This window comes from Micromys minutus (assembly GCF_963924665.1).
Source record: "Micromys minutus genome assembly, chromosome: 5".
NCBI lineage: Eukaryota > Metazoa > Chordata > Mammalia > Rodentia > Muridae > Micromys > Micromys minutus.
The window spans coordinates 10,437,323-10,461,228 of NC_137974.1; the positions used below are offsets into that span (position 1 = coordinate 10,437,323).

General features: G+C 37.4%; 1 protein-coding gene across 1 annotated transcript in view; it reads left to right on the forward strand.

Annotated features, from left to right (window-relative positions):
* The window catches only part of PCDH17 (protocadherin 17), a gene marked incomplete at both ends in the record, with an annotated part of 89,459 nt that extends 88,000 nt beyond the window's left edge, over positions 1–1,459 (forward strand). Inside the window, one exon of the mRNA XM_080916633.1 lies at positions 777–1,459. Within this exon, the coding sequence (XP_080772759.1) occupies positions 777–1,459 (683 nt within the window). The remainder of the gene's footprint in view (positions 1–776) is intronic.
* Between the last annotated feature and the right edge of the window lie 22,447 nt (positions 1,460–23,906).

Below are 23,906 nucleotides of genomic sequence, written 5' to 3' on the forward strand. Positions count from 1 at the left end.
GGCAAAGAAGGAAGTACAGGTTCTCACAGAAAACATTATTGCTTATAACACAGAATCAGGAAGTATCATTATTCTGAACTCTGCCCGGTGAGTAAGCTGTGTTACCCACTTACACCAAAAACCAAAACTGAAAGTGAACGGAATTGATTACAAGATCCTCCTGCACATATAATAAAACTGGAAGGTGTCCTTTTGACAAGCTCATTCATAATACACTGTGATAGGAAATTCCATTTGCCACTCTCGGAAGGGAAAAATTCAACTTTGAAAGAAACTCTTTTATTTCACGACTGTCACCAAAATAACAATTGCAAATAAAATAAGGATCAAATATTTTTTAAAATATCTCAGAACTTATTATGAAAATCTGTGATCCACTCTTTACCCTATTTGGTTTAACAACATGAATCCTGACCATCCTCTTTGAAGGTCTCTGTCTCCAGGATGGGTTACATAGAACAAAGACTAAATTCCCCAGGGGATCTGGTTACAGTGATGCTGTATTCTACTGAGAATCACTCTCCAGTGAGCACGTTTTTACTTCTTTCCAGGCTATGGGAATTCCCTAATATCTAGAGAACAGACTTAAAGAAAACCATTGTCTCAACCAGAAGGTTTATGCAACCATCCTGAAATGTTTTAATTATTGTTTTCTTTTCCTTTTTAATTAAGAGAGCAGAGGTCAAGCAAGCCCACTGAGAGCTGATCACAGCCTCAAGTAGAAATGTCAAGGAAACTCTAATGATCGGATTGTTGTTTTCTCTTTTGTTTTGCAGAACCAGAAGAGTGCATTAATTGCACAGATGAATGCCGAGTGCTTGGTCATTCTGATAGGTGTTGGATGCCACAGTTCCCTGCAGCCAATCAGGCTGAAAATGCAGATTACCGCACAAATCTCTTTGTACCCACAGTAGAAGCTAACGTCGAGACTGAGACTTATGAAACTGTGAATCCCACTGGGAAAAAGACTTTTTGTACATTTGGAAAAGACAAGCGAGAGCACACTATTCTCATTGCCAATGTGAAACCTTATTTAAAAGCCAAACGTGCCCTGAGCCCTCTCCTCCAGGAGGTCCCCTCAGCATCTAGCAGCCCAACCAAGGCATGCATTGAGCCTTGTGCTTCAACCAAAGGCTCACTGGATGGCTGTGAAGCCAAACCGGGGGCCTTAGCAGAAGCAAGCAGCTCCTACCTGCCCACTGACAGTCAGTATCCGTCACCCAGTAAGCAACCAAGAGACCCTTCCTTCATGGCTTCCGATCAGATGGCAAGGGTCTTTGCGGATGTGCATTCCAGAGCCGGTAGGGATTCCAACGAGATGGGAGCTGTGCTGGAACAGCTTGATCACCCCAACCGAGATCTGGGCAGAGAGTCCGTGGATGCGGAAGAAGTTGTGAGAGAGATTGATAAACTCTTGCAGGACTGCCGGGGAAATGACCCTGTGGCTGTGAGAAAGTGAGGGGGAAAGGCTTTGGTGTTTCCTTGTCTCTTCCGTTGATTTGAAAATGATCACTCCCGGTGAAAACCCACTTCACAGGGATGGAAAAGGACCAGTGCTGCTTTAAGGCTTTTAGTGAACATCTGAAGTGCCCACAAGTATGTTCCTTTCACTGCTGTTTCTTTTACAGAAATAACAATGGTTTTTGACCAAACTTATATTAGGACAGAATTAATGATGCTTAAGGAGAAAGGAGAAAAGACAGAGAGAGAAGAATTGGAGAGAAGAAAAAGGATGATGAGACAAGTTACCTTTTGACAATCTGTTAGGAAGGTTTGCAGTATGAGACTTAACGTTTTTCTGATCACTCTAAGACTGTCCTCCCACGAGATCGATGCTGACTTAACTGTTTACCTATAAACCCATACAAAGCAGGGTCATATTTGTTATCTGTGGTGGACTACTAGCTAATACCACAGGCTTCTACTGAGAGTCCTAAAGAGACCTTGCAGTAGTCCAAGCTACACCAAACATTAACACATATTTGTGGTAAACATTTCTGTATAAAGTACCTGCCAAGCATAGAAACACAAAGACCATTCCATACCATTAGTCAGAAAGCAAAAGAAAAAAAATATGTAATAATAACAAAACAGAAAAAAAAGATAAACAACAAAAACCCTTGGTCATTTGTAAGACACCTCATGTCATATAAAAGTTCAGTGTAAAAAGATATAGTCTGTGTTGTCCTGAACACATGTAGACCTATTCACTTCATTAAAGGAGACAATTTTGATAATTTAAAAAAAATGTCTATTTAGCATTTTAGTGTCCAACAAATATATAAACAACAGTGAATTTGTTTTGCATTTGAACAGTTCTGAATTATGGGTTATCAATGAGTAGTAATATTGAGAGAAAAATTAATGTAACTAAAATGTTTTACTCATTTTTGGACACTAAAATAGCTCAGGAAAGTGAAAAAAAATGTTTTAGACATAACAAATCACATGACCATTTAAATGTGCAGATGTAAGAAGATTCAATGTGTTTACATCAAATGACATATTTTTATTGATTTATTGCAGATTCCGTGCATATGAGCCAAATTGTTGAGTGTATAAGAGCTATATTGTGTATTTTATTAAATTAATATATAGTTGTGTTGCAAAAATATTTGGGCTTATATTGTAAATGGCAAGTGTTGCCTCGGTAGCTGTCGAACTCTATGAGTTTTGTTTTTTCCTGCTTCCTTTTCCCCATGGCGCGTGGGGAGCAGGGCCTCAGAGCAAAGTCTCTTGTTTAATGTATAGTCTACCAAGTATACAGTACACGATTCTGTTCAAAATGTGTTTGAGTGAGCTGATGGAGCTAACTGAAAGGTCAGCAAAATACATCTGTCAGTCATAGTTTTGTGCAAGTCCTTGTAGAAGCTTTGATTAAAGTCATGCTAAATCACGAGAATTACATTTGTACCAATACCTGGAAGCCCCCCCCCCCCGTGCCCCGTTTGAACATGAAGCTTCTGCCTATGTAGATATCATAACATTGGTTGGTTCTCAGAGTATCTTCAGTGGTTCAGGTGTGTGTACACATCGTATTTGTCAACATAGGAAATGTTCTAATGCATGTGTAGTACCAGTGCTGGTTACAGGCATTGTGTACTGTGTGTTTCAAGAGGTCTGGGTCTTAAACACAATGTGCTTTCCTTTATCTCTGATCTTTTGCCTGCTTTTAATTCTTGTTCTTTCCAAACAATACCTATTATTCCATCATTGCGTTGCACCTTTTCTCCTGTCATTTAGCAACTTTCCAATTTATTTCCTTATGAGGCTAATTTCAGGAATTGGGAAAAATAAAATTAGCACTCACAGAAGTAGTAGCAGATGGGGAAATGCCTTGATTGACATTTTCCTTCAGCTTTCAATTTTTTTCTTTCCTTTTTTTTTCTTCTTTTTTTTTTTTTTTTTTTTTTTTTTTTTTTGACATTTAACAGCTTCATGGCAAACAGTTTGAGTCCATACCTTAGGAAATGCGGTGCTGAGTTAAATAAAGGCTGTTCATGCACTGGAGTAAGAAAAAAAAAATACTATTTGCAAACTGGGAGGGATTTCTGTGCCTTCTTTTTTGGCCACCAAGCCAATGTAGAAACAGTATAAATGTCAAAAAAATAATAATAACCTTATACTAAAAACAAACGAAAAAGTAAAACAAACTTTGAACTAAATTAAGTTTTATAATTAATAAAAAAAATCTTCTGGAAATATTTCCATCCTTTCAGGAACGTTTTAGATTTTACCTCACTCACAAAATTGCTTTGCGGTTGAGAACAGATAACTCCCCTCAGCCTTATTCTCTTGAGAACTGCACTGGGTTATTGGTAACAACCTTTCCAAATCTCTACTCTTGCTTTTGGTTATCCATCCATGTTTAAATTAGGAAAGAGGGGATCTTGTACATGTGAAACCCAACTGACACTATTTTGGACCGTTTATGTATCTACAGTGTGTGTTTCTGTTCTGTGATGTTACTTTTACCAGGAGACTACTTGATTGGTTTACCTTGATAGATAGTTGAAAGTTGATGAAAAACTGTTTTCATTTAGTCATTCTGAGCTTTGCCTCTCTCTCTCCCCATTCAGATAACCACTTTAGTGACATCTAAGCCAGTGTGCAAATAAATTCAACACAAACAATAGGTTTATCCTTTGAAATTTCTTAGTTCTAAGTAACTAGCTGTTCAGTGTATTGTTAAGCGTCTGAAACATTGAAACACCACATGAGTCTCAGAATTGGTTGTGTCAATGTGTGAGGCATTGATGCTAAGCTTTCACAAGTGGTTTGCTAGTGTTAGCTGTTTAATACATTATCTGTACTTAGTAGTGATTATTTATTTACAAGTTGGTGGTAGTTCATGCCAGGACTCTGATCTTTGATAGTTGAGGGAATCTTGTTTTTATTCATCTTCCTGGGATCTGCCTCTAACACAGAACTCTGGTGCTTGTCTTCCAAGGGAGTATTCGCAATGCCAAAATCCTACCTTTGGGGAAACTATGGCTGTAATGGAGAGTTCATAACTGGGGAGAGTTGAGGGAGTTTCTGGAATTTGAAATCTTTACACACACACACACACACACACACACACACACACTCTCACACACAAACACTCACACACACACACACACACACACACACATGAGATGAAAAACTGTCCTTTATTTCTTTAGAGGTATTTAAGCAGAGGAAAAAAATGTCCCTTTTGAGAAATTTTAGTAAAAGAAAAAATGTATAAAAAACCATAATGGTGAACTAAAATCAAAACATCAATAATAAAAATTTTCTCCATCTGTTAATGGTGAAAATGTTTTCATTAAGATTTAACATAGTAATAATCACTGTTATGCTATATTAAAGTAAACACTGAAGAGACATACATAATCTCAAAGAAGGTTGTCACATTGTTTCTTTACCTGACAATCTTTATGGCAAACAAAACAAAAATCTAGACCTTGTTCCATTGACACAATGAATTACGGGGAGAGAACCTGATTGTTCCTTTCCCCAAATTACCTGGGTTCTTGTAAAACATGACTTTCCTTATAAGAATGTAGGCACTGTTCAAAAAAAAAAAAAGGCACTATAAAATATAGTCATGTAGTAATGAACAGCATGCTTTATGAAAACCAGGTTAAAAGCTGTTTGTTGTCTAATGGCGTGGAAGCTGCTGGGGTCATCAAATAGACCCAGGACTGGCATACTATATGCCTACTCATTATTGTCTAATTATATTCTTTTGACAAGAGGCAGCATTTACCAGAGCATTAATTCCATCCGAGTTTTGGCTATCAAGATGTGTTGATTTGAAACATAATTGAATGAGACCTGATTAAAGTCTGACTCTCCTGGCCCCAGTGTTTTTGCAGGTTAGCTATGTGCATTTATCAGTCCTATCATTTCATAAGGTTCTTCGCTGCACCGAGTGATTGGTGAACAAAGACAGCAACAACAATGAAAGCAGCGTACGTTGTATGGATTTATCTCAACGCTCTTGTTTAATGGCTGTGATTCATGTGACCTGTCTGAAAAATGAGGACTTCGAATAAAAGCTGTTACTAATAGTGGTGTTGCCTCCCCTTGATTCATTCATTCAGAAGTGGTGCATTTCAGTGCACACCACAAAGAAGACCCCAACTGCAACTGTTTTGGAGAAACAAATATGGTATCACAGTTGTTGTTGCTAATCCTCTGCTTTGCTATAACGTGAGATTTTCAGAAATTACCTAGTAATAATTCAGTAGTTTCTAATAGAAGGGAACACTCTTTCAAATATCTTGGGTAAAGGAATTAGTCTCGGATAAGTGAACATGGAAATTATGATCTATGAATTCTTCTACCTTGCATTATTTACATTTGGTATAAAAAAGCCTCTCCTACCATTTCAGTAATCATTTGTAGAATCCATAACATGTGTTTGCCTAACTACCTAATTGCACCAAAATATGCCGTGAATGCAGAATGCAGTGCCTGAGTTACAGTGAGGTGGTAAAAAAATAAAAATTAAAACAACTTCCTAATCCACCCAGCTTTTCTGAAAGTATACATGATTACTCTTGGCTTTTCTACCCCAAACAGGCTGTGTTGTTCTTGTTCACAACAAGTGACATGCTTTTGAATTCCCAATCACATCATATTTTACAGTTTTGTTTTTACTTTTATTACATTATCAACACTGTGTGCTATATTAGACGTGGTAGCACTGATTGAAGAATTTTGCCTGTCTTTGGTTCATCTCTGGGTTGGGCCTTTGGTTTCATTGAACATTAGCTAGAGTCCAGGACATCGAAGAATTCTAAGGTACAAAGGAGCACCAAGACAATCACGCTTTGTATGCAGAATCTTTACGGTTTGTAACTTGTCAATACCTGTGAACGCAATGGTCCTCCTCTTTCATAAGTGTAGCAAATGCTCTATGTGCTGCTGTCTGTTGCGTTGCAATGCAAAGGTAGATGCAAACAGTGTTAACTCAGTCATGTGCATCATGTGACTGGAAACATTCACGACAATGGAAATATTTACATGAAGAGCCCTATGTGACTATGACAAAATTAAGAAGACACGGACTCAGCTTAGGAAAGCCTTGGTGTATGTTATTGAAATATCGAAGTCCTAGAAATTATACTATTTTCATACAGATGTGACCAAAGGTACAATCACTTGACAGTTCTTAGGGAAATTTTAAGAAGACAACGACCTGCTTCTAGTGTCCTCATGGCACATCCAAGTATGATACCCACCGAGAACATTGTCTTCAAATTCGCCATTATGGTGGATTCTATACTGTGGTTAACAGCTCCTGTTAACTTAAAAAATATGCCCCTATTCTTTGTTTATTGTCTTCTGAACAGGACATTTCACTTGTAGAGGAACCAGTTCTTATTTCATCTACTCCTTTTTCATATATGTATCCAATTATTTGGGAGCCTAACAACTTAATTTTTGTTATGATGTATTTCAAGTTCATAGCTTTTTATAGTCATATAACTTGCTTAATTTTTTAAAACGTCTCTTAAAAGAAGTTAAATACAAATTTTGAGCTTTGTTCTCATTTTGTAGCTTGTCATATTGTGTAAGTAATTGGCATTTGGGGGAGTTTACCTGAAAATGAATCTTACTTCTTTCATGGTTCCCTGTAACAGTCATGCCAACAAGCACAGATCTCATTTGATATGGGTAAATTGTGCTCTAAAACACTCTTTATGGTGTAAAGGTTTATAGAACTAGGCCTTCGGAAGGAGCTCGAAAGCAACAGTGTACATCCAAGGACAGTTATCTAGGACACCTAACTCCTCCTTAAAGCAGATCTCTAATTTGATAGCCGAGTCCAGATGCTATAACCTTGCTGTATTTTATATCTTCTCTACAAAGTTCCATTTATCAATGAAAAAGCATTTTTTTAAAATTATGCAGTTAATATATTCTCTCTACTATGTTGATAGCTCCCATATTTTAACGAGTGAATTGGAAAGCAGAAAAGTTATTTCTGTCCAAGAAAATTAAAAAGAAAACCAATATCTTGAGAACCATGGGCATTGTGCTTATCTGATTGTGTTGGTATGTGTCTTAAGAAGCTGAGGAAGTAGGCTCATGATGACTTCCTGCAAGTTCTGAAGTGTGTGTGTGTGTGTGTGTGTGTGTGTGTGTGTGTGTGTGTGTGAGTGTGGTGTTTGATGGTAGAGAATTATATTATGGATGTTTTTACTTTCAATCTCCTCCCATTATAGTTATGCAATGTAATTTACAGGATAAAAGGGGCATATTCTTCTAAAAATTTAGAAAATAAGTTTAGAAAACTTCAGAGCAAATATTACTGGTAATTGGTTAATTATCATCTTTAAAGGTGTTATAAAACTTTGGTGTTATTATCTCTCCCCAGCCCCAAATGATAGAAAATCGGTTTTCTGGTGAATTTAGTATGCATTCACTTGGAAACAATCATGCAGATGTTCCTTTAATTCTGTTCAATTATGAAATTTGTATATGCTTAACTAATAGCGTCATTAATCAATTTCTTAGGAATGATCCTATACCCTCTAATAATACTAAAACTATATATATGTAAGTCAATGAGGACTTGATCACTTCAAAAGATACTAAGATAAAATTAAGGAGTACAAGTAAAGTAATTCTGACATAGCTAATAGGCACCTAACAAATTTAGACTTGCCTGGCCTCTTCAAATCTAGCTGTGTGGTACACTTTGAATCTTTTCAGCATTCAAATGGGAAGACAGCAATGCTATCATAGTTGATTTCATTGTAGTTCATTGAAAATGAAGTTGATTTGATTTTAATTAGTAAACTTAAATAAATTAAATTTACTACTATCTCTTCACAAAACTCATACAAACTATGTCTTAATCTCAAGAAGACGAATTACATTAATGTCCATTTAGTATTGAATTATTACCTTATATTTTGAAATCCATATAAAAATGAATCGGATGTAATAGTCACTAGCTTCGCTCGTCATTCAAATAGCTCAGTACTAATTATCTAAAAATTCTAAAATTATATTTGAATGCTTATTGTTTTATCTTAATGTTTTAAAGTATATTAAATCTAAAAAATTATGTGAAGAAACTTTGCAGATTTTTTCCCTTTAAAAATACAATTCATACCAATCACATTTTGTGATAAAGTAAATAAACACTTTGTAACATTTTTGAGCTCTCTTTAAGTGATTATATTCTTTTAATCTTCATTCCATATTTTTCTCTAAATATTAACTGAATGCAATTTTATTTTTATTATCTATTTATTAAAATACCTTTTGTAGGTCCATATGATTGAATTGGAATTGATGTGGAATTACTAAGGACTTATCTCACGCCAATAAGTGGAAATAATTCCGATCGACTTTTCTGGGCCTATATGAAAACAAGCAACCATTTTTAAATTACCACACAGAGTGTTAAGATTGACAAATTCATAATGATTTCTAACAAGAAGTACATAAAGTCAAAATAGGTCAGGCATAGGGATTTTTAGAAAAAAAAACTATGTAGAAGTTTTTAGTACTTCATCGAGACTGAATAAGCAATTGGAAAATGAAGGATCATATTATATCATACTGTATCCCATTCCAATGTCTTAAGATGTCCTTTTATTAAGATCTCATCATGTTAAAAAGCTGACATTGGTTGAAGGTAAGTAAATAACCTCGGAGAAGATCGTCATTGCTCATCCTACACATTTCTCTTAAACATCTCCATAATTCAAACATTGTATCTACTACATAGCCTTCATTTTCATGAAAGTGCAAAAACTCACTCTCTGCTCATAAGCCAGAGGCGAAGAGGAAATGAATGAGTGGGTTTAAAATGGCTTCTGGTTTTGGAGAATGTGCTATCCCCAATGTGGTTCAAAACTTACCTATGGAGCGTGCCTGTGTACTTGGGCAGAATTGGACAGACACACGTTAACTAAACGTCATTTCTGCCTCTAGATAACTACAATAGACAAAGAAATTAAGACATTAAAAAATTAAAGTGTACTTGATGCTATGTGAGAAATGTAAGTGAAATACTTTCAACGAAAGAACTATACGAGGGAAGGAGCATGCGCAGTTTCCCGGTAATAGCAGCATTTGAATTGAGCATTGAAGGAGGGATTGGAATTTGGCCGCAAAGATGTATAGAAAACGCGTTTGTGTGCAAAGACTTAGAAATAAAGTCAGGGTATTTTCTAATATGGCAGGTAGAAAGGGCTGGAGAGGTACGCTAAAGTTAGGATGATCCAAATGGTCCAGTGCTACAGCAACGTTTATTGTAAAGGTGAAAAGATGTAAGGGGACCTGAATTAGCATTACTGGCTAGAGGAGTTCTGCCGAAGTCCTGCCAAGCTGAATGTGAATTCGGGAAAATAACACTAGGACAGCTTGCTGCTGCCTGGTAATCTATTCTTTATAAGATGCTGCCTAATAGCACCTTGTACTTGGGTTGGGTCCAGCTAGAGTGACAGTGCCAGCCCTTCTGAATCTAGAATTTCTCAGCTCCAACCCATGAGTAGAGTATCTGTGTATGTTTCCAGCTTCCCAGAAATAATTCTTCCTTTAAAATCGGCAACCACATTTGATACTTTGGAAAGTGAGATGAAGGTGAAAATCAAGGGTGTTTTCCATCCCTGGGATGGTGACTTTAATATTCCTGGATTCTCCAAGTACCTCCTGGAATGTTCTGCATGAATTCTGTTGGTAGAATAATCCCAATAATTGTTCCTGTTGCTGTCCCAGCCTTTTCAGGCCGACCTAAGAGCCTGTGTGCTTCTATAATGTTCCGTGAATATACTAACATGCATATTTCACCAGAACATCAAGGAATTTACAGTGGTAATTTTAAAATGAAGCAATTTCCCCCCTGAAGGATATTTAACACTAACAAAGTTTTGTTATTAAGTCACAGTGGTATGTAGCTTTTTGGGTTCTGACATCTATGAGACATAACACTAGTGAGTTGTCAAACATTCTGCAATGTGTATGGTGGCTATCTACACACACACACACACACACACACACACACACACACACACACACACACATATCCAAATTGTCCATGATACCCAATTTGAGAAATTTGGTATATGACATAAAATGTAGTTTTAAAATTAAGAGCAAGCAATTCTAGGGTATATTATTTGATCTTGAATGTTATTTGGGTAGGTGTGACTTAATCTTGAGTTCAGACAGGAGTCTGGGACATTCTAATTTTCTTAGCATGAAGGACTTTTTTGCATTGTTCATTGGCAATTGGCAGGGCCATTATCTTTCTCCAAATGACAGTCTTATCTCTGGCTTTAATCAGGGCCAATGGTCCACGGAGTGAAAATGTTGCTTTTCCTGTTTCTAATCCTACTGAAAGAGATTGGGACACAAAACTTAAGGTAGAAGAGAATTCCTCAAATCCCAAAGGTGAAGAAAGGAATCCACATTGGGGACTGTCTCAAAGGTCTAATCTTATAGGTCAGTTGCTGTGGCCTACATTTATCCTAAAAACTAAAGTCACCTCTCTCTCTTCTTTCCTCTCTCCCTCTCCCTCTCCCTCTCCCTCTCCCTCTCCCTCCTCCCCCCTCTCTCTCTGTCTCTCTGTCTGTCTCTCTGTCTCCCTCTCCCTCCACCTCTCTTTGTGTGCGTGCATGGGCACACATGTTGAATTTGCCTGTGGCACCATCAGACGATGATATGAAATGGAGATCAGGCAAAGACATTGTTCAAGTAGGTGTTAGTGAGCATGTGTAAGTCTGCTGCCATGGAATGGATGGATTTATTGATCTTTTAGGCATCTTCTAGCCACAAGTACTGATTTTAGTTCATTCAAAGTAATATCAAAAATGGAAAAAAAAATGTCAGATTGACATTTTAAATGAGGTTAGGGGAAGGTGAGTGCAAACAGTTTCATAAAAGTCTTATTTCTCTTGACACATACTCTGTTTTACCCATCTGTAATGCAGGGTAGGCGGTTCCAATGCACATTTTATGAATTTGAACTTGAAATGACTCTAGTTTTAAAATAATAATGGTAATGTGTTAAAAGGGTGACAAGAACTCATGGCAAAGTTGAAAGTCTATGCATTGATGGGCCAATTAATATAAATAGTAATTACCATAGCCAATGCATATTTGAGATTCCACTTACCTTGGATAAATATGAACTAAGTACGTTAAAAATTAAATGTGTATTATTCCCTCTATGAATCCTGGCATTTTTTGCCAACTAGCACTACTCTCACAGTCAGAGGCTTTTGACGAAGAGGCTGAAGAAAGAAGCAGACCCCGATCTCTGAAGTTGATCTTTCCAGTGGACCTGCTGCCATTCAAATGTCTTGAGTGCCTTTCCCCTGGTTAAACATCACTGTATTACAAAGCAACACTATTGTGATACACTACTACTGTTCAAGCTAATTTACTTTCTAATGGTCTATTTGCATAGTAGAATTTGCATTCTATCTCACAGCAAATAATGCCACCTGCTCCATCTTAGATAGAACACAAAAACTAAGAAGGTAGAAGCAGTTGGAACTGAGAATGAGTAACAAGCATTGTGCCTACCCAATCTCACTCGGCAGCACTGGACCTAGCACATAGGATAGAGCTTCAAACAAACAGAACACAAACTGCTAATTCTTACCCTCACATACAGGTTCAGGATTTTTGTTTCAATCACTGCAAGCCCTTTGTCTCTCATTTATTCTTTCAGTTCAATGAAGGTAATTTGTCTAAGCCATACCAAGTTCATTGAGAGGGTAAATTTATTTTGGGAAATGTTACAGACAGTTGAGACATATAAAAATTGCAATAACCTAACAACCTTTAATACGACTGATCCTATTCGACCTTTGTTTTTCTTTGACCAGAGCAGACACCTATCCAGACTGTAGGTGACAGCCTAATATGTAAAAGACCTCCTTCTGTTACCAAGAGCATAAAACATATGGATATGTGTTCCCCTTCTTGTAGCCCTGCCTATATATCAGCCTATTTTTTTTTCTTATTTCAAGGTTTAAATCCTAGAGGTGACAGCTGTCATTTTAAGATGAGTCATTATAGTCATCCAGAGTCCCCTAACACACAAATGGAACTTTGCTTCCCAGAGAACACTTACATGTTACAGATAGTAACAAGCTTTTCATCTTACACACATCCGTCAGCTTCATGATTCAGTAAAATTAATAATATGGCTATCTGAGAGTGTTCAACAGTAACGAATGGGAAAAAAAGTCCACAAAGTGTTTTGCATGGAACAATGATTTATTTTTAATTCATTTAAAAAATATCTAAAAGTTTATTTTTTTCCAAGAATATACTCGACACTAACATGTATTCCTAGGGATACAAGTTGGAGAATATAAAATGTAAGCAAAAGTTTAAAGCTAGTAATTAACCATATTCACTCTCTCTTTAAAATGCTGTCACTTCATTGCATGGTTTCTCAGAGGACCAGAACTGAGAGTATTTCAGGTTAACTTTAGGGAGGAAAAGAAGAGGTTACTCGATGCTTCCAGAAGCACTGTACCTGGCTTGCAGAACAGGAATACTGAGTAGCTTTCTACTCTCCTGTCATGGGCTTTTTTATTATGTGGGCCTAATGCAGCCCTTGGACCAAATATAGGCCTAGTTCCTCATTTTGCAGATAACTGGAGAAGACTTATACCTATTTACCTACATCTCATTTTTGGGCTTCTTTCCTAAAAATGAGAAAAGTTGAAAAAAAAAAAAAAAAAAGAAGAGATTAGCTGAGCACTCCTGAACCACCTGCTAGCCACTAGAGTCTCCTTAATTATAAATCAGGAATAAGATAATTTCTTATAGTAAATGTATGGGACAAATGGGATAGCTGAAAGAGAGCTTAAACCCAGGTAGACAAATTGCCAGCTCTCAGTGAATGTTATTGATTCTCACAAGTAGATCCATGTCAATAACATAAATCTATCAGACCATGACCACAGGACATGACTTCAAACTACTATTGAAAATCTTTTTAAGAATGATAATTCTAAAATAGTGGACCTTAACCTTCCTTAATGCTGTGACCCTTTAATACAGTTCCTCAAGTGGCAGAAACCTGAAACCATACAATTATTTCTGTTGCTACTTCATAACTGCACTTTTGCTACAGTTACGAACGATAATGTACATATCCGTGTTTTCTGGTGGTCTTAGGAGACCTCTGTCTTTCAAAGGGGCCTCAGTTTACAGGTTGAGAACCTGTCTTCTAAAACAAGACACAAACAAAAAAGACACCACACTTTAAGTCTATGCTCCGTTTACAGTTCTTTCTTAGCTGATTTGAGCTACTGTATCTGTTAAAAAAAATAATAGCCAGGAAGTCAGTTAAGTGTTGCCTTCCTGCCATTTCCCCAGAATCCTGTAGGCCTTTCCCTTGTTTGCCACTAGCTTGTGGAAGTGGGTACTCCATGGTCAAATGCTTCTCAGTAAAGTTAAACAAGTGGCAGCTGGCACCATATAGCTTTGTTATAATGAGAACACGAGGTGGCTGCTATTACACAGTCCTGCACTAATGAGAACAGTGGGAGGCAAGCATCACAATGGTCTAATGAAAACAGGAAATGGCTGCCATTAAATTGGTATAATAAAACCAGGAGGTGGCTAGCACTACACTGGTGCAATAGATAAATTAAGAGATGTCAGACTTCCTCAATCTCTTCTCCGTTGTGTATGACCACACAGTACTCACAATCTAGATAGGACTCACTCCTAGTCAAATGGGTATATAGGGATAAAGGAGAGCACATGCTTTTCTCGGGCCTCCAAGACTTTCTTCTTTTCCTGTATCTGTCCCATAAGTCATTTCAAGGAAATTATAAAAGAACAGTATAATTTGGGCTTAATTATTTTATCCTGTAATTCCAAACCAATAAAAATAAAATAAAATAAAAAGCAATGGCATGTTTGGTAAGATGATTATTTAGAATAAAAGCCACCTATTCAATTGGTTTCTAATTCAGTCCTGGATATTTACTCTTCTCCGTTCTTTACGTTTCCAATAGTGTCTCAATTACATAAAACACACAAGAGTTGAACAGAAAGAAGAGTGCTACATAGAGGGAAAAGTTACATAAAAATTGAATGCTTTACTAAGGTTTCTAATAAGGAAGTTCCCATACCACCCCCGTGTAATTGTTGGCATGTCTAGAGAGTTCTTTCACATAACACCCAGAGAACAGATTTACAAGAATCCTTTGCTTTGCTTCAGCTTCCAGGGATGGGGCCTCTGATTAATTCAATCATTCTTTTCTTTTCAGTCTGGGCTGCGTTGAGCATGTTGACACGGGGGCAGGTAAGAACATTAGAGCAGTCCATCACTTTGCTCTTATTCAGTAGCTCAGACTCCGATTAAAAAATTCTGTACTAGTCATCACACTTTGCTTTAATTTCAAACACGTGTGTGGCTTTACAGTAGATATCCGAATGAGAGAGCTACAGAAGGAGTAGGGCTGGGGTGGACGCTGATGCAATTGCAACCCAAGACAAAAAGAGAAGACCATTCTGGTCAAATATCAAGGTCAGAAAACAGAGCTATGATTAAGATCGCATAAAACATTAATAGGTAGACATTTAATTTTTTTGCTCCCTAATTTTTATCAGTCTTTTTGAAAACTTCTGACATATTAAAGAACTACGTATTTCTAATATATACTAAAATAGCAGATAGGAAATGTAACCTTATATTGTTCTTGCCTCATGTATAAACTTAAGACTAGTTCTTCCTGAAACCTTATGATAATAATTCACCAAAATTAACATGAATATCAAGGAAAATAAATAATAATAGAAGGTCAATTAAACCCTGGTTGTTTATTTTCAGAAATGCAGAAGCCATGACATACAAGAAGAAATTTCAGTTACATATTAAAATAAATTTAAATCAAGGATACATTGAACATTAATACATGTCTCATGAGACCCAGTACTGTGCTTGCGTGGGACTCCCAAACATGGCTTAATCGAGACACAAAGTGATATGTGCCATGCATTCAAAATTAGCCTCTGGCCTGGGGCCACTGAATTTGGCATCCGCAGAACTGATTCTATCCTCTGCCAAGTTTCTGCAGGGACTCACTGAATTCTGAATCACAGACTCATTTTCCCTTCAACAGAATCTCTTTGAGTTGTGGATCCTGAGAAACTTGCAAGTGAACATAAAAAAAATCAAGTGTGAAATGCAGAACTTTCCAGAGAGTAAGATAGTGCAAGGAAGATGTATATAGACATTAAATATTTCCAATTAATTAAGTGTCATGTGCGCTGCTTACAAAGCTGTAGAGCCTATCCAATCAGTTCATTTCTTGCTATGTGCACTCTGTAAATTGTAACTGCTTCCTAATAGCAAACAATCTTCTTAAACACTTATAACCAGTGTCTATCATGTTTCATTGGGTACTCCTTATGACATATCATTAGCCAGTTTTGCCTAAGAGATTTTTGCTAGCGTTTTTGTCATTGTCTTTAATCTTTTTTTTACATTATTAAATCTAACAATAAATGCTGTCTAGTGTAATTGAATCTTGCTATATAATGCAGTTGTTCAAAATGTCAATCCAAAAATGGCTGAAAAGTGTATCACATCAATGAAGTCACACACACACACACACACAGACACACACACACACACACACACACACACACACAAATACTGCATACATGCACATGTATATGTATATGTATTCACCCACCACATATTTCTTATTTAGAATCATGAATGGACCTTTCCTCGGATTTCACTCATGATCATTCAGAACCGTGGTGCATTGAGAGAAAGTGTGCTAAGCACTTGGCACTGTGGGTAGATACAGAATCAATGACCCCACAGTATGTCTGAAGTAAAGAAGATCCCAACAGAGCTAGTGATAAAATGTCAGAGTAACCTGCCTGTTTCTATTTGAGAAGAAGGGAAAGAAAAAAGGCATAGGAGAGAGCAGATGATCAGACACCAAAGGTAGTCCTTTGATTCAACTGTTTCTTTAAAAACTTGAAAAAAATGCCATTTCCTCTCAGGTAGTACAAAATGATGTAAAAACAAGGGACAAATTGGCCTATGACCTCCACATTCATACTGTGGAATGAATATATGTCCCCTGACACTTAATACATACAATAAAAATTTAAATTCTGTCATTTGGAACAATAAAGGTAGAATTAGAGAACAGGAATCCAGAGGACAAGTGGGATAGAATTCCATTTCCAGGAATAGGCAAAGTCACGTAGGAAGCATACATAATAACATTAATATCAAATCACTAGAAATCCACACCACCCGAGAAAAACACCTTCTTGTCAAAAGAGAAGTTTAGGATGTGTGTGGTGTACACCATTAATCCTAGCACTCAGGAGGTAGATGTAGGTGGATCTCTGAGTGGAGAGAGAATTGTAAGTGCTCAGTGTTCTTTTTTTTGAATTCTTCCTTTAGGACACTTTTAAATGCCTATATAAAGTAGGAACATTGGATTAAATCACATTTCTACAGGCAGAGTCAGCACTACCGAAAATATCAGCACTTATTCGGGAAAAGGTTTTCTGATTTCCCTTGAACCCTAAAATCAACAACTCCTTACCTGTGTTTTCAAGTGAAATCAAAAGGTTGTTGGTATATTTTTTTGAGAGAACAAAATTCCTAGGACAAATTTACTTAATTTTCTGTCAGATAAGAAATTTTGGATGTAACAGGAAATATTATCAATACTTCACATTGTAGCCAATTTGTAATTTACTTTTTTAAAAACGTGAGGTGAAATGAAAACTTTGGTAGCCCAAATGCACAAAAGGAAATATAGCCATGTCCTTGTGTCTTATTCGGTGTTATGTTAATGTGACGTGCTCTATTACATCATGAACACAGCAACTCATCACAAAATGAGGCTTGCTTACAGTTTCAGTTTACCGTATGCTTGGCAAGGAGCATGATAGCACAGGCAATTGTGGTGCTTTAGAAGTAGGTAAGAGATCCTCACCTGGATCTGGAGAGAGAGAGGGAGAGAGAGAGAGGAAGAGAGAGAGAACAGCGAGGTGAATGGGAAGACAAAGGGAGAAGGAAAGGGAGGAGAGGGAGAAGGAGAGGAAGAAGGAGAGGAGGGAGATGGAGAGAGAGGAGAGAGTGACACCCTGGGCTTGGAATTGGAAGAGCATTTTGAAACCTCAAAGCCCATGTTCCAGTGACACACTTCCTGCAACAAGGTCATACCTAATCTTTTCAAATACTGTCACTCTCTAGTGACCATACATTCAAATACATGAGCCTGTGGGGTCAATCTGATGCAATCCACTACAGCTTGTTAATTTCTATTAATCGCCCTTTTTAAAAAATAAAAGTTTTAAAGTATGTTCCATCCTCCATGGTATTTAGAAACATCCTAGGCAAATGTAAGGAAATATCCTAGGCAAATCAACTATGACCCTGAGTGAGGTAACCCAGTCACAAAAGAATACACATGGTATGCACTCATTGATAAGTGGATACTTGCCCAAAATTCTCGGAATACCCAATACTCAAGAAACAACTCACAGACATTATGAAGGTCAAAAAGAAGAAAAGCCAAAATGGTAATGCCTAAGTCCTTCTTAGAAGGGAGAACAAAGCACTCATGGGAGGAAATTCGAGGTCAAATAGTGGAACAGGGATTGAAGAAACAATCATCCAGAGGCTGCCTCCCTGGGGATCCACCACATATGCAGTCACCAAATCCAAGCACTATTGCTGATGCTAAGAGGAACTTAGTGGTAGGAACCATTTAGAGATGCCTCCTCAGGGACTTGGTCAGAGTCATATAGATACAGTTGAGCATGCTTGTAGCTAACCATGGGACTGAACACAGGGATCTCAATGAAGATGTTAAAGAAAAGACTGAAGGAGTTGAAAGGGGTTGTAACCTCATGGGAAGAACAACATTATCAACCAAACAAACCCTCCACAACTCCCATGAGTGAGAACACCAACTGCTGAGCACACATTGAGAGACCTACTGATCTAGTTGCATATGTAGCTGAAGATAACAGTGTCTAGCATCAATGTGAGAAGAGGCCTTTGGTCCAGGGAGGGCACGTTTTCTCAATGTAGAGAAATGCTAAGGCAGTGGGGTGGAAAGGGTGATATGGAGGGAGTGCACGTTTATGAAGTCAAATGGAGGGGGAGTGGGATGGTACCGAGGTGGTGGGGGGAAGGGGAAAAAGGGGAATAACATCTCAAATATAAATACAGAGTATCTAATTTAAAAAAATGAAACATGGACACACCATGCTGTGTCTGTTTAAGCTGATCATGTGTCATTACCTGAATAAATATATACTGTGACTGTTGTTTTTCTAAGTATATCATATTCAAGGCAATAAATAAGCAAACATTTAATACAACTTCTGTTGGAATTCTGGAGTCAGGCATGCTCCACCCCAGTTACCTGACACTGTTAAAGGGGGATGCTTGCCTTCTCTCTCTCTCTCTCTCTCTCTCTCTCTCTCTCTCTCTCTCTCTCTCTCTGTCTCTCTTTTGCTGTCTTGTGTTCTTGCTCTTTGCTCTCCTGCTCTTGCTCTCCCTCTTCCCGCCCCTCCTCTCCCATTCCCCTCCCCCCCGCCCCCCCCCCCCCCCCCCCCCGTTCTCTCCACATGCTCCTGCTCATGACTGGCCTCTCCCCCTCCTCTCTCTCTGTCTCTACCACCCTCTTAACTCTGCTCCCCATGCCCTGAATGAACTCTATTTTATACTAAACCATTGTCTGACTGGTCCCTAAGAGGGAAGAAATTCCCAACATGGGTTCCCCAGAGGCATTCCCCTTGTCCTCATTCCTCACTGCCCCAGGCCTTGCCACACCTCCCTGGACCATATTCCCCCACTCTCTTTATCTTTTCCCTAACAAAACCTGGGACATCATCTTTTTCCTAACATTTTCTTTTCTTTCAACTTTGATTTAGGCAATAAAAATACTTCTAAAATGATTTTACTCAATAAGAACAGTCTCCTTCATGAGTTTAGCTTGAAACTGTTTGCCACTGGGAATGTGACTAGGGATAAGGTTGGCCTATTACTCTCTTTAGGACTCACCTCAGGTGGTTTCCAGCTTGGATGAACTGGCATGCACTTTGCAATGATGTAAATCTACCGTTTATCTATTTGGCCTGTTGAGAAGCATCCATTCTTTAGAATACACTCACCACTGTCTTTTGGTTGAATGCATGACTTACATAAGGTTTTTCCTCTTTGGGCTATTACACTAAAATTGTCTTTTTTAGGTTTGAAATAAGCAACTAAATGTTTCATTGTTTTAAAATAAATATTGTACAGTTGGACAAAAAACTTGTGCCCCAGTATTCAGTGTTAAAAGCTGCTCAGCCTAGGGAACCTGTGGGACCCAGCTGAGGGAACATATTTTAAAAAAGTTTGCTTTGTGATGATTTAATTAAGCCAATATGGTTAGGTCCGAATATTTTTGGTTTAAGTATCATTTTTCCTCAAAAATTTTCCTATAAAACATGAGGGAAAATACAAGGTTTGGGAGGATGAGCAACTAAAACACAACAAAGTGTGATATAGTCATAGCAATTACTCTCGATTTTATAAATGTAATTGACTGTACCCTGTCTGCCATTTAGTTGATGGCAACCAATCAGTGTCATTCATTGATAATCCATAATTAGAGTGATCGCCCTCCAAATATGAAAAGACCACTGGCATAAAGGACCTGTTCAGTCCATCAGTTCTTGTCAGCTCCTCAAAGTAGTGAGCAGTAGAATTACCTTATCTGCTCACTCTATGAGTTTGACAAGTATTTCTCTATTGCTTTCTAATAAGCCACATTGAAAAACCTTTGATTATTTTTGAGTGTAGAGCAGCTTCATAGTTAAATGATAATGAATGAATTTAGTGATCTGTTCTAGTGTTAATAGAAATCTAGTGTTAGAGCAAAAAAGATATTTAGGCCAATATGAATAACTCCCACTTGAATAAAATGACAGAGTGAAAGAGTTATCCAAGAAAACTGGTTTGTTCCTACATAAATAAATTATTGTCTTCAAAACGAAGTGATAACTTGGCGTATTTTCAAAACATGTTATTTGAGAGTCATTCACATATTATCTGCAGTCTAGAAGAATGGCCTTGTCTCATGTTACCAAATGAATAGAAGTCAGTGCATGGAATATGTCAAGCAGCTTCCACTTACAACTTAACTGAAAGTTTTTACTATGTTTCATAATATCTTACAATATATGTGTGTGAATATCTATTGGCTGATTAAGGTCTACATGGTGGCCAAAAGCAAAACAAAAAAACAAAGAGCAAACTAAAAAACATTGGCAGGAAAGATGACACATATGGATGTGGGTGGCAGTGTTTGAACAACAGATCTGGTTGTCCCTAAGGGAACACTTTAGAAAAAAAATATTTATACCAAACTAGAGCATTGTGTTATATTAAGAGCAAGTTTCCACTATACATTTGCATGCTGTCTAACTTATAATCTTTGACTTAGTGCCTTTAGGCCTTGTTCCTGGGAATGAATTTTACATGTGGCCTTACTGTCCTTTTGTGCTACAGACATTAAATTCTTTCCCTCATATCCTGCATTTACAAATCCTGAGGTATTATTATCTACATATGTTGCACTACAGGGCTATTCATGTGAATTCATTTTATCAGGCTCCACATATTCATACAGACAAGGGAGCCGAAAGAATTCACTTGGGACTCATTATGTAACAAGCCTGAAAATACCTGTCTATTTCTTTATTTTATCATAAATATGAATTACACCTGGAAATTGTATATTAAGAACACAGACTTTGAAATTAGAGGTATATATAGACAAATATACCTTAGTTTATTGTAAAATGGAAGAACAGGTACAATAATTTAAATTACCAGCCTCATGCTTTAAAACCCTATAACTATGCTTGCTTCAATAGCTTGGTCTAGATAAAAGAAATGCTTGTTTTCACGTAATTTGCAAGTAACACCTAGAAATGTTCTTCCCATTGGTATTGCTAATTTTTAAATGCCTTTATGTTTAAGTAAACTTTGAAACATAAAGTATTCACTGATAGATATTAGGTCATATGTAAATATTATTAATATTTGATGAACAAAAAGAAAGAAAAAAGTACTAAGGAAAGTGAAGAGGTTTACATTTTTTTCCAATTATAATAAGGTAGTCTGAGTCAGAGAAATGGCTCAGTGGTGTAAGAATGCTTGCAACATACCTATAAAAACCTGAGCTCTCAGATCCCAGCTCCATATTGTTTTGTTGGATTTTAGTGTCATGGCTTCAATCTGTTCAGAAATGATTCTTACTTTGGTATCTTGAGCCCATATTTCTGTCTCTAAATTCTAATTCCATATATCAAACTGCCTGCTTCATGGACTCCCTTTTTATGTCTAATTAATAAACTTAATTAGACCTTACTCTCAGCATTGTAAAAATTGATCTTTCAACTTTCAAATTAAACAGAAACAAAACAAAATGATATCATTGAATGTCAGCTTTCTTCTTTCAAGATTTTAATAATTAATTTTTCTTGAACCTTTCACAGAGAGCCTCCATGAGAAGTGGAGCTGGTTTCTACTTAGAGCTTTTACCCTACAGATGGGAACTCTTGGCACTAGAAGGTACTCTGCATGCTATCAGAAAAGAAAGGTAAAAAGCAACCCAGCTAGAAAACCTGTGATCTTCAGTGGTGACCTACTTGCAAGAAATGCTGGTGAACTCACCGGCATAAAGGATGTGGGAGTAACCACCAGCATATGATTGGAATTAAAGCCCACTCAATGAGATGAAAATCATTCCTGGCACTGTTCAAGTGCCCAAGAGCCTCAGACTAGATAAGCCGTGTACCTCACAGATAAAACCAATTCTGCTGTGACTCCTAACAGTGTTCTTCTACACTCATTTTGGTGATTTGAAACAGAATGGACCCCACAGGCTTGAATACCTAGTCATCAAGAAGTGGTGCTTGTTATTTTAAAGCATTTGAAAAATGAAGTTTTGAAGGAAGGCCTTATCACAGCTGGGGTGGGGTAGGGTGGGGGTGGGGCACTTTAAGGTTTCAAAAGCCAGTGCCAAGCCCTCGGTCTCTATTTCTTTGTCTATGAATCAGAATGTAGCTCTCTTCTACTGCTTCATCACTGGCATATCATTATGGTACCTATTATTATGATGAATGGACTAAACCTCTGATACTATCAGCAACCCCCTGAAGAACTTCTGTCATTTATAACAGTTGTCTTCCTCATGTTGTTACTTCAGAACAATAGGATGGAAATGCAACCAGCAACATACAACTGCACAAGGTGCAAAAAATGAGAGACCTTGAAATACTCAGAAGTTAATAGATGCCTTCATCGAATCTCTCCTCTCAGTACTCTGGGAACTCAGCAGAAGAGAAGATAGAAAGATTGTACAAATCATAGGATAGAAGACATTAAGGGCCTAACTGTTTTTTTAGACACAACATGAATGACACATCTGTGATGTCAGATTGTGGCATCATTCCCAGGGCCTGTACCAGGGCTGCACAGGTCTCAATCAGAGTTCTCAATGCTGCGAGGGGAAATAGGTGCAAGCTTCCATTTCTAATCAAGAAGTTATCCCAGGTTGATAGCTGCTCACAAATAAAAACTTAGTTTGCATCAAAAAAGTATTATTTGGTATCTGAACCACACTGAAGGCCAGGATTCATGTCCAGCAGTAGATGGCCAACATAAAACCATCTCATTGGTGTTTTGGGAAAAATGTTTGTCTTATACTATTTTGAGCTTTTCTTTTGCTTTTCTTTTTCTTCCTCTTCTTCTCCTTCTCCTCCTTCTCTTTCCTTTCCCCCCTCTCCTTCTTCTTCTCTTACTTCTTCTGCCTCTGCCTCTTCTGCTTTTCCTTCTCCTTCCTCTTCCATCTCTATTGTATTGGTATTAGGTCTTCTATGATAGTCTGATAGAATTCTGCACTAAACTCATAAAGTCCTGGGATTTCTTTGGCTAAAGGTTTTTGGATGACTGCTTCTATTTCTTTAGGGGTTATGGGGCTGTTTCGATGGTGTATCTAATCCTGATTTAACTTTGGTACCTAGTATCTGTCTAGAAAATTGTCCATTTCCCCTAGATTTTCTAGTTTTGTTGAGTATAGCCTTTTGTAGTAGGATCTGATGACTTTCTGAATTACCACAATTTCTTTTGTTATGTCTCTCCTTTTATTTCTAATTTTGTCAATTTGGATACTCTCTCTGTGCCCTTTGGTTAGTCTGGCTAAAGGTTTGCCAATCATGTTTATTTTCTCAAAGAATCATCCCTTGGTTTTGTTGATCCCTTGTATAGTTCTTTTGTCTCTATTTGGTTGATTTCAGCTCTGAGTTTGATTATTTCCTGCCGTCTACTCCTCTTGGGTGCAACTGCTTCTTTTTGTTCTAGAGCTTCCAGTTGTGCT